The sequence below is a fragment of the Nomascus leucogenys genome, chromosome 12, assembly GCF_006542625.1.
Source record: "Nomascus leucogenys isolate Asia chromosome 12, Asia_NLE_v1, whole genome shotgun sequence".
Classification (NCBI taxonomy): Eukaryota; Metazoa; Chordata; class Mammalia; order Primates; family Hylobatidae; genus Nomascus; species Nomascus leucogenys.
Window position 1 is genome coordinate 13,702,646 of NC_044392.1, and position 19,410 is coordinate 13,722,055.

General features: G+C 49.1%; 1 protein-coding gene and 1 non-coding gene across 3 annotated transcripts in view; one reads left to right on the forward strand and one right to left on the reverse strand.

Annotated features, from left to right (window-relative positions):
* The window catches only part of ARMH1 (armadillo like helical domain containing 1), a 50,473-nt gene extending 38,750 nt beyond the window's left edge, over positions 1-11,723 (forward strand). Inside the window, exons 7-12 of one of the 2 annotated variants that reach the window (XM_003278642.4) lie at positions 10,249-10,371; positions 10,447-10,519; positions 10,673-10,802; positions 10,896-10,973; positions 11,270-11,351; positions 11,425-11,723. In XM_003278642.4, the coding sequence (XP_003278690.4) occupies positions 10,249-10,371; positions 10,447-10,519; positions 10,673-10,802; positions 10,896-10,973; positions 11,270-11,351; positions 11,425-11,537 (599 nt within the window). In that variant the 3' untranslated portion in view covers positions 11,538-11,723. Of the gene's footprint in view, positions 1-10,248; positions 10,372-10,446; positions 10,520-10,672; positions 10,803-10,895; positions 10,974-11,166; positions 11,352-11,424 lie in introns of both variants that reach the window. The other variant, XM_030823763.1, reaches the window with a different exon arrangement.
* Positions 11,724-17,824: 6,101 nt separating this feature from the next.
* On the reverse strand, positions 17,825-17,940 carry LOC115837687. The gene has a single exon (XR_004032747.1). It is a non-coding gene; the product is annotated as a U5 spliceosomal RNA (small nuclear RNA).
* Positions 17,941-19,410: the final 1,470 nt, after the last annotated feature.

The window sequence follows — 19,410 nt, forward strand, 5'->3', positions numbered from 1 at the left end:
GAGGAACCCACTAAACTTTTCCACAGTAGTTGTACCATTTTACATTCCCAGTAGCAGCAATATATGAGGATTCCAATTTCTCCACTTCCTCACCAACACTTGTTATTCTGGGGATTGTTTAATTATAGCCATCTTAGTGGATGCGAAGTGCATTTTCCTAATGAATAAGGATGTTGACCATAGACTTGTTTCATAGACTTGTTGGCCATTTGTATTTCTTCTTTGGAGAAATGTCTATTCAGGTCCTTTTTCCATTTTTAAAATTGGGTTGTTTGTCTTTTGGTTGTTGGGTTGTAAGAGTTTTTATATATTCTAGTTTCTGTGCTCATCAAATATATGGTTTCTCCCATTCTGTAGGTTCTTTTCACCTTCTTGATAATGTCCTTTGTTGTTTTCATTTTCAACGATTTAAGTTTCTCATTTATTCATTTACTTATTCAAAAAGAATGGCACTGGGGTGGGCACTGAGAGTATAGTGACAAATGAAACAAGTCCTTGTTCTCACAGAGCTTTGTTACAACAGTAATACTAATGGTAATGTTAACTCGTAATTACTACTAGTGACCAACAATGACTGTGTGCCCAGCATTATTCTAAGCTCTTTTATCATCTCATCTATTCCTCAGAACAACTCTGTGAAGTAGGTACTATTTTCATCCCCAGTTTACAGATGAGGAAACTGAGGCACAAAGCAATTAAATAACCTGTCCACAGTCTCAAAATGATAAATGAGAAAGCTGTAGATCGAACCTAGGCAGTCTGCCTCCTGCACCCATCCCCTCACCACCACACTATTCTTTCTTCAGTATTAGAACAAGACTTGCCTTGTTTTTACCAGCTTTGAGAAGTAGATAAAAACCCAAGGACACCCTTTTAATCCCAGCACTTTGGGAGGCCAAGGCGGGCAGATCACTTGAGGCCAAGAGTTTGAGACCTGGCTGAGCGCAGGGGCTCACACCTGTAATCCCAGAACTTTGGGAAGCCAAGGCAGGCGGATCACCTGAGGCCAGGAGTTCAAGACCAGCCTGGGCAACAAGGTGAAATCCTCTCTCTACTAAAAATACAAAAATTATCTGGACATGTGGCAGGAGCCTGTAATCCCAGCTACTTGGGAGGCTGAGGTAGGAGAATCGCTTGAACCTGGGAGGCAGAGGTTGCAGTGAGCCGAGATCGTGCCACAGCACTCCAGAGTGGGCAACAAGAGCAAAACTCCATGAAACTCTGTCTCTACTAAAACTACAAAAATTAGCTGGGCATGGTGGCTCACAACTGTGGTCCCAGCTACGGGGAACCACAAAAAAAAAAAAAAAAAAAGGACAGACAACATTATTAAGATTACAGTAAACCATATTTTTTAAATTATGTTTTCTTAGCTTCATACCCTTCACAGGGTTAAGCAAATACATCAGGATTTCTTTTTTCTTTTTTTTTTTTTTTTTTTATGAGATGGAGTCTTGCTCTTGTCGCCCAGGCTGGAGTGCAGTGGTGCAATCTTGGCTCACTGGAACCTCTGCCTCCCAGGTTCAAGCGATTCTCCTGCCTCAGCCTCCCAAGAAGCTGGGATTACAGGCATGTGCCACCACGCCCAGCTAATTTTTGTAATTTTAGTAGAGACAGGGTTTCACTATGTTGGTCAGGCTGATCTCAAACTCCTAACGTCAGGTGATACACCCGCCTCAACCTCCTAAAGTTCTGGGATTACAGACGTGAGCCACTGCACCGCCTGGGTCTCATTTTAAAACTAGTATTTTTGCCCTACAGAACATTATGCCTTTGCTTTGCACTTTCTTTTTTTTTTTTAAGACGGAGTCTCACTCTGTCACTCAGGCTGGAGTGCAATGGCAAGAGCCACTGCGCCCAGCCTTTTTTTTTTTTTTTTTTTTTGAGACAGTCTTGCTTTGTCACCCAGGCTGAAGTGCAGTGGCGTGATCTTGGCTCACTGCAACCCACACCTCCCAGATTCAAGCAATTCTCATGCCTGAGCCTCCTGAGTAGCTGGGACCACAAGCATGCAGCACCACGCCTGGCTAATTTTCATATTTTTAGTGGGGATGGGGTTTCACTATGTTGGCCAGGCTAGTCTCCAACTCCTGGGCTCAAGCGATCCACTGGCCTCAGGCTCCCAAAGTGCTGGGATTACAGGCAAGAGTCACTGTGCCTGGCCCTGCTTTGTACTTCTCAGCTGACATGGGCAGTAATTTTAGCCTTTCCTGCTGTATAAGAGGCCACCTGTCCTGTACAGCTTCATCGAACAGCAGTCAGAAGGCTCTGACACTGAGGGAGACTTTCACATAAAAACCTGCTATTTTTAAAAGATGCATTACTTCCCAAAAGTATATGAGCACTTCAACTGTGACACTTTATTCAGCGTTTGTAAAAGTCTATAAAACAGTCTTCCAGGGGATTTAAGTGAAAATCTTGGGGGGAATCTTATTTCTAACTTCCCCATTTGCCTGCCCCTCAAAACATCTGCAACCTGCCCTTGCCTTATACTGCCTCCTTTTTGAGGACAGTGGTGCTTGACTCAGGTCTCAGGGATAGTTCAAAACATCAGTACACGGACTGGTTGGGCTGGGTGAAAGCAGATACCAGTGGAAGACACACAATATTGTTGATCCAGCAATAAAAATAACACCATAGGACACACATTAGTTACTTTGTTGCCTGGCTTTAAAAACAAAAGGTGTGCATAAAATATATTTTTATTGTTTCGACATTGGGCTTTGAACAGGATGTGGTTAAAGAGGTAGCAGGGGGCCGGGCGCGGTGGCTCACGCCTGTAATCCCAGCACTTTGAGAGGCCGAGGCGGGTGGATCACAAAGTCAGGAGATCGAGACCATCCTGGCTAACACGGTGAAACCCCGCCTCTACTAAAAATACAAAAAATTAGCCAGGCGTGGTGGCATGCGCCTGTAGTCCCAGCTACTCGGGAGGCTGAGGAAGGAGGATGGTGTGAACCCTGGAGGCAGAGCTTGCAGTGAGCCGAGATTGTGCCACTGCACTCCAGCCTGGGCAACAGAGCAAGACTCCGTCTCAAAAAAAAAAAAAAGAGAGAGAGCAGGGGCCAGGCGTAGTGGCTTACGCCTGTAATCTCAGCACTTTGGGAGGCCGAGGCGGGCGGATCACCTGAGGTCGGAAGTTCGAGACCACCCTGACCAACATGGAGAAACCCCGTCTCTACTAAAAATACAAAATCAGCCAGGGATGGTGGCACATTAATCCCAGCTACTTGGGAGGCTGAGGCAGGAGAATTGCTTGAACCTGGGAGGCGGAGGTGGTGGTGAGCCGAGATCACGCCGTTGCACTCCAGCCTGGGCAACAAGAGTGAAACTCCATCTCAAAAAAAAAAAAAGGTAGCAAGCAGGATATACAGAAATCAGAGACAGAATTAATTACAGAATGTCAGGAAGATGCCTGACACTGGTCTCTTCCTTTTTTTGTTTTTGTTTTTGTTTTTGTTTTTTTTGAGACAGGTCCTTGCTCTGTCACCTCGGCTGGAGTGCAGTGGCGCGTGCACGGCCACTGGGCTTAAGTAGCTGGGACTACAGGCACATGCCACTGTGCCTGGCTAATTTTTTTTATTTTTTGTAGAGATGGGATCTCATGATATTGCCCAAGCTGATTTGACTGCCCCCGGCCTTTTTTTTTTTTTTTTTGGAAACAGTTTTACTGTTTCCCAGGCTGGAGTTGAATGGCTTGACAGCTCACTGCAGCCTCAAACTCTTGGGCTCAAGCGATCCTCCCGCCTCAGCCTCTTAAAGTGTTGGGATTGCAGGCATGAGCCACTACGCCTGACTGGTCTGTTTCTTACAGCAGTGCAACATGCCAAACGCGTTCATGCTAGGGCCCTGCTGGAAAACGAAGCAGACCTCCGTAAGGAAGCGCACTTCTCATATGTGTCCAGTAGGTGGCAGTCTTGTCTGGACCTGCAGAGAAAGACCCGGAACCCTCGTTTTGCAAGGCTCTGGGAGCAAAGAATTATAAAAGATCAGTGTTGTTAGCACCCTGGAAATGGCTGCATGGAATATCCACAGTTCCCAGGTACAATGCCATTTCTATGGCTCCTTCTGCCAAAGGAATACTAAGCCTACTGCTACAGCCCTGTCTCTTGTTCACTGTGGTTTCCTGGGCAAGTCATTTGTTCTTGGTTTCTTCATCTATTTAATGAGATGATCAGACAAGTGATCACTGAGGTTTCCTCTGATGCTGATAGGCTGTGGATTCCAAAGTTCCTCTTCAGATTGGATGAATGAATTTGTCTCTTCCACCACTGAAGTTTCCACGGAATGTGAGCGGCGAGGACCTCGCATCTGTTTTTTGTTTTTTTGAGAGAGTCTCACTCTGTCACCCAGGCTGGAGTGCAGTGGAACAATCTCAGCTCAGTGCAACCTCTACCTCCCAGGTTCAAGCGATTTTCTTGCCTCAGCCTCCTGAGTAGCTGGGATTGCAGGCACCCGCCATCACACCTGGCTAATTTTTGTATTTTTAGTAGAGACAGGGTTTCACCATGTTGGCCAGGCTGGTCTTGAACTCCTGACCTCAAGTGATCTGCTCGCTTCAGCCTCCCAAAGTGCTGAGATTACAGGCATGAGCCACTGCACCCAGCCACATCTGTTTCATTTACTGCTGTTTCATCAGCACCAGCACTGCACCTAGCACGTGCTCAATCCCTGTTTGTCAAATGCATGAGCATGGGCCCCACAGAGCATCCCCTCAGCTTCATGGGGCCTGAACTCTCAAACATTCAAACCCACCTGATGATACCTCCTCCTTGAATACTCTCATCCTCCTTCCCAAACTCATACTCTCCTGGCTTCCTCCTATGGCTCTAGAAGCTGCTTCTCGGTCTTTTATACATTCTCATTCCTCTACCAGTCCCCTAGGTGTCAATTTTTTTTTTTTTTTTTTTTAGCATTCAACCCCAGGTCCTCTTCTCCTTCTTTGCTGTCTATGGCACCTTGTCCGCTCCCACAACTTTAATTACCACGACTTTAATTACTACCTACCACCTACCACCTTGATGACGGAAACAATAGTCGCTAACCTTTATAGAGTGTTAACTCTATGCTGGGTACTGCCCTTGATCTTTACTCATTTACCCCTCACAACAAGCCAAGGAGGTGGGTGCTATTGTTTCCCCCATTTTATGGGTGGAGGACAGAGTAGTTGAGTGGCCTCTCTACAGCTCTAGACCCATGTGTCCATTTGCCTTCTGAACACCTCCCCTCAGATGTCACCAATGGACTTCTGATATTCCAGTTCCAAAGCTTTTCTTCTCCAAGGTCCCAATCTCAGTGGAAAGTACCCAGCTGCCCAGGCTAGAAATATTGGTAATTGTCATGTCTTTTTGCTTCCCACCTTCAACCAACTTCTAACAAGACTAGTAAATTCTAACTCTTCAATATTCAGATCTGTTCCCTCTTCTCCATTCTGTCTCCACTGTTGTAATTCAGGTCTTCATACTGCTCACCTGCACTGGCCTCTACACCAATCTTCATCTCTCCAGTATGGCGTGCACACACAGTTCATTTTCCTAGTCCACCACCAGAGTGGAGGCAGTAGACTTAGTGGTGAAGAATATGGGCTTTGGGGCCGGGCGCGGTGGCTCACGCTTGTAATCCCAGCACTTTGGGAGGCCGAGGCGGGCGGATCACGAGGTCAGGAGATCGAGACCACGGTGAAACCCCGTCTGTACTAAAAAAATACAAAAAAAAAATTAGCCGGGCGTGGTGGCGGGCGCTTGTAGTCCCAGCTACTCGGAGAGGCTGAGGCAGGAGAATGGCGTGAACCCGGGAGGCGGAGCTTACAGTGAGCCGAGATCACGCCACTGCACTCCAGCCTGGGTGACAGAGCGAGACTCCATCTCAAAAAAAAAAAGAATATGGGCTTTGGAATCAGAACTATTCTTTTTTTTTTTTTTTTGAGACGGAGTCTCACTCTGTCACCCAGGCTGGAGTGCAGTGGCACGATCTCGGCTCACTGCAACCTCTGCCGCCCAGGTAAAAGATAATCTCCTGCCTCAACCTCCCAAGTAGCTGGGATTACAGGCAGCTGCCACTGCACCCAGCTAATTTTTGTAGTTTTAGTAGAGACAGGGTTTCACCATCCTGGCCAGGCTGGTCTTGAACTCCTGACCTCGTGATCCACTCGCCTCGGCCTCCCAAAGTGCTGGGATTACAGGCGTGAGCCACCACGCCCGGCCTGGAGTCAGAACTATTCTTATTAGCTATCTGATCCTGGACGAGCTACTCAACTTTTTTGAGCCTTCCTTTTCTCTGAAATGAAAGATGAGAAAAATGCCTGCTGTATCGGGTTGTTGGCACATGCATAGCCCTGCAAAAGCTGGGGCTGGCCTGCCTCCACAGGCTTAGCTCTGATGCATGACCCAGCATCCCTATTTCCCAGCCAGATCTCCCTTGCCTGGCCACAAATGTGACATGGCACTATCCAGCACTTGCCACATTCTACATTCCAGCCCCTCTCTTCTCCCCATGGTTTTGCCAATTCACGCATCACCATCTCCAAGGAATCCTTCTCCTGATTCTCCATCCCCTATCATCTCCACTCCATCAACCAACCTGGCTTCCTTTGTGTTCCCATGGCCCTGATAACAATGCCTCATAAATGCCAGTTTCCCTATTGGTATCCCCCACTCAGCCATGATGTCCCTAAGGCCAGTGATTAGATCTTAGTCCTCTTCATAGCCCTAGCCCAGAGGCCTGGCACAGACAAGATGCTCAATGAGAATTTTGTTAAATAAATGAATGAATCAATGAACAAATGAGTGATTGCTCAGCTTTAGGACATTTGGGTGTTACCAGCACCACAGGCTTTAGGCAGAGCTGCCAAAGATAGTCTTTTGTTGTCCTTTGCTTTCTGAAGGAATTGCCCTTCCTAGTAACTAGCATGATATATAAAGAGTTGTAACTGGCTGTGGTTCCTGTGAAGACATTTGGGCAGAGACCAGTACTTTCACTTTGGGGATAAACAGTGACAGCTGTGAATTTTAAAACTCAGTCAAAAACGATTCAGTGAATAAATCTTCATTTTTCTAAGTAGCTCCAAGTGTTACAAATACATAATTAGGAAAAGATTAAGCATTTAATGTAAAGTGAATAGTCAGAACTAGACATTTGTCTCCTGGAGTATTTGGTTCTACATAGGCAGAAAATGCTATTTGTGGTCAGGACATTTTCATAAAAATATCTTCACCCGTTCATTTCTACCCTGAGTGTCCACCAAGTCATGTCTCGCCGCAGGAGGAGCTCTTGGGCACAGGCAGACATTTGCCCAGGATGTCCTGGCATTACGCGCTGCCAGCTTGTGCCTGGGAAGAGCCCAGCTACTAATGAGGGACGTGCTGCAGGCGACAAAGCCAAGTGTCATCAGATGCATGAGGGGCCAGACCACTTGGCTCCAAAAAAATGAGCTGCACCAATTCAAGAAGAGGGAAGAAACCAAATAGTAGAACAAGTGAGAAACACTTGGGGGTTTCAGGCAGCAGCCAGTGCAGGCCGGCTGCCAAGCAGCCAGAGATGTCCAGTCTGCCATTTTGTCCAGATCAGAGAGTGTTTAGGGGAAGCCAGGGAAGCTGGAGTGCTTTGCCCCTTCCCGGGGCTGGTCCCTTTCCCTCCACAATGTTGCTGGACCTTTGATTCCAAAATAGGACCACATCTGGGCAACCAGAGGCTGCAGAGGGTGGGCAGATGGGATTTCGAGGGCTACCCTGGAAGACCTGGAAGAAAGAGGCAGCCCAGCGGCAGTGGCTGGTTGGTCATAAGAAGCGTTTCTGGGCCAGGCATGGTGGCTCATGCTTGTAATCCCAGCACTTTGGGAGGCCGAGGCGGGTGGATCACCTGAAGTCGGGAGTTCGAGACCAGCCTGACCACCATGGAGAAACCCGTCTCTACTAAAAATACAAAAAAATTAGCTGGCTGTTGTGGTGCATGCCTGTAATCCCAGCTACTTGGGAGGCTGAGGTAGGAGAATCACTTGAACCTATGAGGCAGAGGTTGCAGTGAGCCGAGATTGTGCCATTGCACTCCAGCCTGGGCAACAAGAGCAAAACTCTGTCTCAAGAAAAAAAAAAAAGTTGGCCATGGGGTATACGGGGAGAGAGCTGCAGTAGTTCTGGCTCTCCAGCCTGTCCAAGATTCAAGCTAGGAAAGTTCTGCAGCTGTGTGAATGAGGGCCACAGTGGCCACTGCAGAGCCTCCTCTGGGGTCATCCACCACCAGGCTGGCAGTTTCTAAACGTGGTCCTAGGCTGCCATGACCCAAGCCTAGCCTGTTGGAATGCAGAATCCAATGAGGTCTTTTCAACAAGATGTATGGAGCATGCATTGTGTACATGGAATGGTTTGAGGCTCTAGGTAAACAGAAGTGAGATGTGTCAGATGTGTTCACTGGAGTTCACACACTAGTGAGGAGACCATTTCGTGGATAGTACTAGAATTCTATAGCAAGAATTCTATACGGTGCTACGGGGTCAGAGACATAGGACATCTACTCCTGAGTGAAGAGTGAAGGCAGAGGAGAGCAGGCCAGGGGCAGCTTCCTGAAAGTTGATTTCTCAGCTGAGCCTAGAAGAATCAGTAGCAATAGCCAGATAAAGAAGAATTCTCAGGCCGGGTGCGGTGGCTCACACCTGTAATCCCAGCACTTTGGGAAGCCGAGGTGGGTGGATCACTTGAGGTCAGGAGTTCAAGACCAGCCTAGCCAACATAGTGAAACCCTGTCTCTACTAAAAAATACAAAAATTAGCCAGGCATGGTGGTACGCACCTGTAATCCCAGCTACTCGGGAGGCTGAGGCAGGAGTATCGCTTGAACCCGGGAGGCAGAGTTTGCAGTGAGCGATTGCACTCCAGCCTGAGTGATAACAGTGAAACTCCGTCTCAAAAAAAAAAAAAAAAACTAACATTTACCGGCTGGGCCCAGTGGCTCATGCCTGCAATCCCAGCACTTTGGGAGGCCGAGGCGGGTGGATCACGAGGTCAGGAGTTCAAGACCAGCCTGGCCAAAATGGTGAAACCCCATCTCTACTAAAAATACAAAAAAAAAAAAAATTAGCCGGGTGTGGTGGCGGGCGCCTGTAATCCTAGCCTACTCGGGAGGCTGAGGCAGGAGAATTGCTTGAACCCGGGAGGCAGAGGTTGCAGTGAGCCGAGATCACGCCACTGTACTCCAGCCTGGGCAACAGAGTGAGACTCTGTCTCAAAAAAAAAAAAAGGTAGCATTTACGCTGGCGTGCCATCACCTTAGCATCTCCTTCTCCTCCTGCCCCCTCTACTCTGTGGTTCCTTTCTCTTCTTTACAAAAACATTGAATCCTTGCCGATTTTCTCTGGTGCTCTTACAGCCCAACCACTGACTCCTTACACAGCACCTGTCACCATATCATCACTGCCTGTTTGTGCACGCTTAAGGAGGGTTGGTCAAATGAATGAATTCAGTCTGTATCCTCAACACCCAATGCCGCGCCTGGCACAATAGGCGTTCACATGCAGCCGTGCCGAAAGACTGAGTGAATGCTGGACTGAATGAATGAATGCCTGTAAAATATCTACAGGAAAGCCCTGCAGGAAATGCCCTCCATAAATTCTAGTCCCCTTCTCCTTCCTAACCAAATCCTCCCCTCCTTCTGCTTCCACCACTTCCTAGCTGTGTAACTTAGGCAAAGTGGTTTACCTTTCTGTGCCTAATTTCGGCAAAGGTAAAATGGGGAAGTGAACCTCATCGGTTCTGGTGAGCTTCCACGGGTGCTGTATGGAAAGAGCCTGGAGAGGGCTCGATGATGGTTAGAAGGAGAGTTTCTCTAAACTGCCGCCTACCTTGCGTCCCCTTTCTCATTTCCTGCCACAAGTCTCCCACCCACTTTCTCTGTCTCCCCCTCACCCCTTGTCTTTCTCCATCTTGTCTTCCTGTAAAGACCCAGCCCTTCCCTCCTCCATGAAACCTGGATTCCTCCAAGGCGAAGGCCCACCTCTCTGGGGTCTCAGCCTGCAGCGCTGACATCCTAGGTCGCCTCGACGGGTGGGCTCACCATCCAACCCTTCCTCCTCCCCCTTCAGCCCCCTCCTCCTGCTCTTCAACTGAGGTTCGCCTTCCCAGCTCCCCCACGCCCTGCACAGTGCTGATGAGTAAAAGAGGAGGACAGTGATGAGTGGCGACTTGGCTCACGGAGTTCTTTGATTCCTCGGTGGCGGGGGGACCTGGGGCCTCTCTCCAGCACCTCTGCCCTCCCCCAGCCATCGAGTTGATCAAGGACCTGGTCGGTTACGATGTGCGCCAGGCGCTGCTCAAGGGCCTCGTGGCGCTGCTGATACCGTCGGTCAAGGAGACCTCCAAACTGCAGGCCAAGATCCTCAGTGGTAGGGACCTGCTCAAATGGGGCTGCCTGGGCCACGGGAGGGGGGTCTCTTGCCTCACGGCCGCCCCCTCCTCAGACCCCTCGGTTCTCCAGCTCACCCCCAGCCTGCCGATGTTTTTGCAGCAGGCCGCGGCCGCCAAGGCCATCGGGTAAGCGGGCAGGGGTTAGTGGGTAGCTGCAGCAAGCCTGGCTTGGCGCTGCCTGCGGGCCCCGGGGGCGCTCCAGACGCCGTGCGCCGGGTGGGCGGGGGTGTGTGCCGGGTGAGCCCCAGGGCGTCGCCGCAGCCCGAACCCCCGGCCCAGGGTCCTGGCGCGCAACGACATGAGCATCGCCGAGGAGCTGCTGTACCTGCGCGTGGTGCATGGCCTAATGGCCGCCATGGGCAACACGGACCACAGCAACAGCCAGCGGCTGGCCAGCCTCACCCTGGAGGTGCGCGCGGCGGCTGGCTAGGGGGCGGGAAGGGCGGCGGCGCCCGCAGCCCCGTCGCCCCCGCAGTCACGCCGCCCCGCCCGCGCGGCGCAGTGCTTCGTGCAGATGTTCCCCTTGGTGGCGGAGCACGTGCGCAAGTGCATGGGGGAGGAACTCTACCAGCTCTTCCTGGTAAGTGCGCCCTTCCTGCCCCGCCGCAATGAGCAGACGGCGGCTTGGACACTGTAATTCCCCTTCACACAGTCCCCATCCTGGAGCGCGCCACATGCAGAGTGGACCTGGCCACCAGCTGCAGGAGGGACTGCTCTGGCCTAGGCTCCTCCACCCGCCACCTTCCTGTTCCCTTTCCTGCCCTTTCGGTCAGGCTGCCGACTGGCCCCCCACCTGCAACATCCCTCTGCCAAGCCCAGCTCCAAGTCCAGACTGCCCTGGCACCCCAGCCGGGTCCCCCTTGCTCCTGTCCTCAGAGCAACGCTGAGGACTTGTACATGAAAATAGACAGCATTCAGGCGGACATCTTGGCGGCCAACAAAGTCAATGTTACCAAAGGTGAGTGTGGGACCAGGGAAGCCGGGCGCAGGCGCCGCCAGCACAGCCTCACGCCCGCCTCTCCTGCCTGCAGCCCTGTGCCTCCATGGCAGCTCCTACAGCATGAACACTCTCTATGGCTCGCGCGATTCGGCTCAGATGGCCTACCTCACACACTTCGAGGAGGATGTAGAATCAAAGGAGTAACAGCCCCTGTGGCAAACCAGGAAGGCCAAGGCTGCGGGGCAGGGAAGACTGGCAAGAGGAAGGCGCCTGGGGTCAAGCTCAGAGCCACTCCACTTGGCTCCAGGGGGGAGACGGGGATTAGGCACCCCAGAGGGGCAGAGGGAGGGCCGCTGGCTGCGAAGAGTCAATAAACAGCCTTGATACCTGTCTGTTCTTTGTGTGTGTGGAGGCGGAAGGGAGGTCAAGTGAGAGCTGTGATGATAGGTTGTGGTGCCTGTGCTCCTCAAGTTAAAAAGCAGGTCCAAGTTTAGGACAGTGGCTTGCACCTGTAATCCTAGCTACTCTGCAGGCTGAAGGAAGAGGATCTCTTGAGCCCAAGAGTTAGAAGCCAGCATGGACAACAAAGCAAGACCCCATCACAAAAACAGGCCGGGCATGGTGGCTCACGCCTGTAATCCCGGCACTTTGGGAGGCTGAGGTGGGCGGATCACCTGAGGTCAGGAGTTCGAGACCAGCCTGGCCAACAGGGTCAAACTCCGTCTCTACTAAAAGAAAATAAAAAATAAAAAATTAGCCAGGTGTGGGGGCACACACTTGTAATCCCAGCTACTCGGGAGGCTGAGGCAGGAGAATCACTTCAACCCGGGAGGTAGAGGCTGCAGTGAGCCAAGATCACACTGTTGCACTCCAGCCTCCTGGGCAACAGAGCGAGACTCATTCTCCAAAAAAAAAAAAAAAAAAAAAAAAAATGCTTATCCAGAGGGAAGGTCCACCAACAGCCTGGAAGGTTCAAGGGCATAGCCTGAATAGAGGGCCTCACCTCCACTCCCTGAAGGCCTATGCACTCTTTCCTCCAGAACACCCTACCCACCTGGTTTTTCTCCGGCTGTTACAGACATTAAAGGGGGTCATTTGATCCTAATGGGTCCTTTCCTTGCCTGGTACCATTTGCACCGATAGAACAAGGCCAGGTTCCATAAAGCAGAGCAGAAGCTTTATTCATTGATCTAGGAGATAGCAACAGGAGGCGGCCAAATGCCTAGGCAGATAGGGATGGGTCCCCAGTGAAACCCCACCTTCAAACCAAAAACAGCCTGAAGGCTGAAAGACCGACTGCTGGTCCTGGATGAACCCCACAACCCAGAGTGAGAACTTGTTTCTGTTTGCCTGCCCTTTCCTGATTGATTCTTTCTGAATAATGCCTTTTAACCAATTGAATGTTGCCTTTTCCAATACTACCTATGGCTTGCCCTTCCCCCATTCTGAGCCCATAGAAGCCCTGGACTCAGCCATATTAGGGGGACTTTCCCACTTTCAGGTAGGGGGACCACCCCCCACAACCACCGAAAGCTGTTTTATCACTCAGTAAAACCCCACCTTGCCCACTCTTCAATTGCCAGTGCATCCTCATTCTTCTTGGGCTCGTGGGACGAGAACTCGGGAACCAGTGCATAAGCTAGACTCCGCCAACTGGGCTGAGTGGGTGGGTCGTCTCCTGCAGCAAGTAAAGGCCGTCTCCTGCAGCAGGTAGCCTGGGGAGTGAGACCTGGCAGGGCATTGCTGGCCAGAGGTCCCCAGCTTGCAAAGTGACCAAGAAGAAAATCTTACATCATAGGAATGGAGAAGGGGAGCTCATGCTCAAAGCACCTTCTCCCAGCGGGAGGGGCCTGGTAAAGGGAGAATCTTAAGGGATCTTAGGGCAGGTAGGTGGAGACTGGGTTGAGGATTTCTGGAAAAAGGTAGGTTCTTCCAGGAGGGGCTGGAGTGTGCATAGTCTTTTTTTTTTTTTTTTTTTTTGAGACGGAGTCTTGCTGTGTTGCCAGGCTGGAGTGCAGTGGCACAATCTCGGCTCACTGCAACCTCAGCCTCCCAAGTAGCTGGGACTACAGGCATGCACTACCACACCCAGCTAATTTTTGTATTTTTAGTAGGGATGGGGTTTCACCATCTTAGCCAGGCTGGTCTCGAAATCCTGACCTCATGATCTGCCCGCCTCAGCCTCCCAAAGTGCTGGGATTACAGGCGTGAGCCACCACACTCAGCTTTTTTTTTTTTTTTAGACAGGGTCTCACTCTGTTGCTCAGGCTGGAGTGCAGGGGTGCAATCTCGACTCACTGCAACCTCTGCTTCCCAGGCTCAAGCAATTCTCATGCCTCAGCCTCCGGAGTAGCTGGGACTACAGACGTGCACCACGACCACATTCGGCTATTTTTTTTTTCTTTTTTTGTAGAGATGAGGTCTCACTATGTTGTCCAGGCTGGTCTCCAACTCCTGGGCTCAAGTGATCCTCCTGCCTTGGCCTCCCAAAGTGCTGGGATTGTAGGCATGAGCCACTGTGCCTGGCCTGATGAGTGTGCATGGTGTTGTTTTTTCTTTTGAAGATTTCTCCTCTTCAATCCAGTCTCATTCAAGTTGGAGTGAGGCAGGGCTCCTGGTCTGGAGTCTCTTTTCTATCTGCTTTTACACTCTGCTGATTTCATCCTGACTCAGAACTTTAAATATCATTATAGGCCAATGACTCCTACATTTCTATTTCCAGCTAAATATTTCCACCTCATCGTGTCTAAAACTGAACTCCTAATCCCATGCCACTTTCCCCAATTCAACTCATGGCAACCCATCCTTCCTATAAAACAAAACAAAATGTGGAGTGCTTTTTAATGTCCGTCTTTAGCACCCATATCCATTATGTCTGTTGGCTCTATCTTCCGAATACATCCAGAATCCAACCATATCTCACTACCTCTATTGCTAATACTCTGGGCTGAGCCACTGTCATCTCTCTTCAATGTTATTCTGCTTTTCTCCCTCTTCCTGTTCTCTTTTCTTTTCATTTCTTATTTATTTATTTATTTATTTATTTATTTATTTTGAGATGAAATGTCACTCTGTCACCCAGGCTGGAGTGCACTGGTGCGATCTAGGCTCACTGGCACCCACCACCTCCTGGGCTCAAGCAATTCTCCTGCCTCAGCCTCCCGAGTAGCTAGGATTACAGGCTTCCGCCACCATGCCTAGCTAATTTTTGTATTTTTAGTAGAAACAGGGTTTCACCATTTTGGCCAAGCTGGTCTCGAACTCCTGACCTCAAATTATCCACTCACTTCAGCCTCCCAAAGTACTGGGATTACAGGCGTGAACCACCGTGCCCAGCCAATACCTGTTCTCTTTTTAATACGACAGCCAGGGTTATCCTTTTAAGCTTCAGATTCTATCATTGTGCTCAAACCTTGCAGGGCTCCCCGTTTCGCTGAATGAAGACCCTAGGTGCTCAGGTTTCCCATCACCTCTCTAAACTCTTCTGCCTCTGTCTCTCCTTCACTCTGCTCCAGACACACTGGACTCCCTTGCTGGTTCTTTTTTTTTTTTTTTTTTTTTAATTGGCAAACAGGCAATTTCAAACCCGGGCGCAATAGCTCACGCCTGTAATCCCAGAACTTTGGGAGACCAAGGTGGGCGGATCACGAGGTCAAGAGATGGAGACCATCCTGGCTAACACAGTGAAACCCCGTCTCTACTAAAAATACAAAAAATTAGCCTGTGGTGGCGGGCGCCTGTAGTCCTAGCTATTCCAGAGGCTGAGGCAGGAGAATGGCGTGAACCTGGGAGGCGGTGCTTGCAGTGAGCCGAGATCGCGCCACTGCACTCCATCCGGCCTGAGCGACAGGGAGAGACTCTGTCTCCAAAAAAAAAGAAAAAGAAAAAGAAAAAAAGAAATTGGCAAACAAGCTCTTGTCTCAACGCTATTGTACTGACTGTTCACTCTGCCTAGAACTTCATCCCATATATCCATATGGCTCACTCCCCCATCTCCCTTCAACTCTACAAGAAGGCCTACTCTTTTTAAAATTGCAATGCACACTACCACTCTCTATACTCACCACCTCCCCACCCACCTTACTCTGCTATTTTTTTCCATAGCATTATCTTATTATGTTTATTAATTGTATGTCCTCCACCTGACTGTAAACTCCACGAGGACAGGGATACTGTTAGGACAATGCCTGGCATGCATGAATCAGTGACTGAGGTACTGTGAGGGAATAGTCCCTCCAAGTCGGAGGAAATGAAGTCAGATGGCAGTAATTCTCCAGGATGCCACAAGAGGGCATCACCAGCCCTGACGTTGGTCTAAGGCAGTTCTGCTTTCCCCAAACTTATTTTGAGCCTCAGCTTTCCTCTTTTTGTACCTACAGAGGAGAGAAAAGTTAACAAAATATATTTATGTTTTGTTGTTATGTTTTCTTTAAAGCTAAATGGATTTCCTATTTTATTTTTGTTTTTTATTTATTTATTTATTTATTATTTTTGAGACGGAGTCTTGCTCTGTTGCCAGGCTGGAGTGCAGTGATGCAGTCTTGGCTCACTGCAACCTCCGCCTCCCGGGTCCAAGCGATTCTTCTGCCTCAGCCTCCCAAGTAGCTGGGATTACAGGCACGCGCCACCACGCCCAGCTAATTTTTGTATTTTTTTTTATTTTTATTTATTTATTTTTTTATTTTTTTTAAGACGGAGTCTCGCTCTGTCGCCCAGGCTGGAGTGCAGTGGCACAATCTCGGCTCACTGCAAGCTCCGCCTCCTGGGTTCACGCCATTCTCCTGCCTCAGCCTCTCCGATTAGCTGGGACTACAGGCGCCCGCCACCACGCCCGGCTAATTTTTTGTATTTTTAGTAGAGACGGGGTTTCACCGTGGTCTCGATCTCCTGACCTCGTGATCCGCCCGCCTCGGCCTCCCAAAGTGCTGGGATTACAAGCGTGAGCCACCGCGCCCGGCCTAATTTTTGTATTTTTAGTAGAGATGGGGTTTCACCATGTTGGCCAGGCTGGTCTTGAACTCCTGATCTTGTGATCCACCCCCCCTCGGCCTCCCAAAGTGCTGGGATTACAGGCGTGAGCCACCGCTCCCGGCCTTATTTTTTTATTTTATTTAATTCTCTTTTATTTAATTTATTTTATTTTTTGAGACGGAGTCTCACTCTGTCTTCCAGGCTGGAGTGCAGTGGCGCAATCTCGGCTCACTGCAACCTCCGCCTCCTAGGTTCAAGGGATTATCCTGCTTCAGCCTCCCGAGTAGCTGGGATTACAGGCGCCTGCCACTATGCCCACGCCCAGCTAATTTTTGTATTTTTAGTAGAGACGGGATAGCACCACGTTGGCCAGGCTAGTCTTCAACTCCTAACTTCAAGTGATCCACCCGCCTTGGCCTCCCAAAGTGCTGGGATTACAGGTGTGAGCCACCGCGTCCACCGCGTCAGGCTGACAGATCAAATCATTTTTAGTTTTTAGTCTTCTTTTTCTTTTTTTGGTCACTGTTTGGTTTTAGTTTTTAGTCTTTAAATGTTTTCTTTTGTATAATGGTAAAAAAAAAAAATAGTACCCCAGAACTTTTTTGGAAATTTTAATAATTGGGAAATCCAAAACTCTAGGAACCACTGGGCTAAAGTGATCATAATTTAAAAAAAAAAAAAAAAAAAAAAAAAAACCCTTTAAAAACTCAACTGGCCGGCCGGGCGCGGTGGCTCACGCTTGTAATCCCAGCACTTTGGGAGGCCGAGGCGGGCGGATCACGAGGTCAGGAGATCGAGACCATGGTGAAACCCCGTCTCCACTAAAAATACAAAAAAAAAAAATTAGCCGGGCGTGGTGGCGGGCGCCTGTAGTCCCAGCTACTCGGAGAGGCTGAGGCAGGAGAATGGCGTGAACCCGGGAGGCGGAGCTTGCAGTGAGCCGAGATTGCGCCACTGCACTCCAGCCTGGGCGACAGAGCGAGACTCCGTCTCAAAAAAAAAAAAAAAAAAAAAAACTAAACTGGCCAAGCGGGAAGTGGTGGCTCACGGGAGGTCGGTGGGTGGATCACTTGAGGCCAGGAGTTTAAGGCTGCAGTGAGCTATATAATCGTGCCACTGCACTCCAGACTGAGTGACACAGTGAGATCGTTTCTAGAATAAATTAATTAAAAACAAAAACACAAAACAAAACAAAATCTTGGCACGGTGGCTCATGCTTGTAATCCCAGCAGTTTGGGAGGCCAAGGTGAGTAAATCAGCCTGGCAGAGGTAGTGAACGCCCATCTCTATTAAAATACAAAAAGTAGCAGGGAATGGTATTGCACACCTATAACCCCAACTATTTGGGAAACTGAAGCAGAGATTGCTCCCTGCAGTCTAGTTTAAGCCCCATTTCCAAAAAAACAACACCGCTATTACTACAACCCAAATATAAGTAACCAGATGAAATCGCTATCACTACGTTATGCACAACATCAGCCACATACAACTTCGTTTCTTATTTTTAAACACTACTAATCAGCCCCACAAACATGAGGCCTCAAAAAATTGGTTTAAAACTCGGAATTGTTTCTCTCCACGGAAATCTTTAGTAAAAGGCGAAAGATTTATACGATTTGAAGAGAAACCAGAGTGCATGTTACAGTGAGTTGCACACAGTCCTCGGGGGACGGTCACTACTAGATTAGCAATGGTTACTATTAACTCAAAAGTGCTAGTGACTTCTGTTTTTGTCTCAGACGATTGTATGGAAGGAGCTCCATTACCATGGTAAAGGAAAAAAAGGGGAGGAAAAAAGGGAGAATCTCCTTTTAAAGTAGGACGTGTTCTGTGTGCAATGCATTGTGGGTATGTAAATGAGCTGAGTCACCACTCCCTCGGTTTCTACAAATACCCTAAATAGTTCGTTACTTTTTCTAGGCGTGAGGCCACCACCAGGGGGCAGAGCGGAAGCCAGATTTACAGATCTGTAGATGCCTGGTCCAACTAGACAGTGACTTTTATAATTGGCACTTAAAGTAAAAAAAAAAAAAAAAAAATTAAGAGCCTTAAAATAATTGTATTCATAGGCCTGGCGCGGTGGCTCACGCCTGTAATCCCAGCACTTTGGGAGGCCGAGGCGGGCAGATCACGAGGTCAGGAGATCGAGACCATCCTGGCCAACATGGTGAAACCCCGTCTCTACTAAAAATACAAAAATTAGCTGGGCGTAGTGGCGTGCGCATGTAGTCACAGCCACTTGGGAGGCTGAGACAGGAGAATTGCTTGAACCCAGGAGGCGGAGGCTGCAATGAGCCGAGACTGCGCCACTGCACTCCAGCCTGGGCAACAGGAGACTCCATCTCAACAAAAAAGAAAAGAAAAGAAAACCACATCATAGCAAATACTGAATTTTCTATCATCCCTCTACCTTCCACAGTATGTAACAAAGACTCCAAAAAGAGTAGCTTGAACAAGCAAGAAGTTTATTTTCACCTTACATGAAGGAAGCCTGGAGAAGAAATTCTGAGTTCTTACGGAGGTGTCAGGGCTTAGAACATGATACCCCAAAATATGGCACCTTGGCATACTGAGTATTTTAGGCCATCAAGGAAACTGAGAAAACTATATAAGCAGGAAGTTATTTTTGACCTTTTCCTTCTCTTCTCCCATGAAGACCTTCGTGTGACAAGTGTCCTGCCTTATGCCCACAGGGAATGAATGTCACCCAGAGGCCAAGAATAATCTGAACAAACAGGCTTTGCCAAGTACCCCCCCCCCCACCCATCCAGTTTATTAGCATTCGATCATACACTTTTTTTTTTTAAAGAGTCTCGATCTGTCGCCCAGGCTGGAGTCCAGTGGCGTGATCTCTGCTCACTGCAAGCTCCGCCTCCCGGGTTCATGCCATTCTCCTGCCTCAGCCTCCTGAGTAGCTGGGACTACAGGCGCCTACCACCACGCCTGGCTAATTTTTTGTATTTTTAGTAGAGATGAAGTTTCACTCTGTTAACCAGGATGGTCTTGATCTCCTGACCTCATGATCTGCCCGCCTTGGCCTCTCAAAGTGCTGGAATTTCAGGCGTGAGCCACTGCGCCCGGCCTTTTTTTTTTTTTTTTTTTTTGA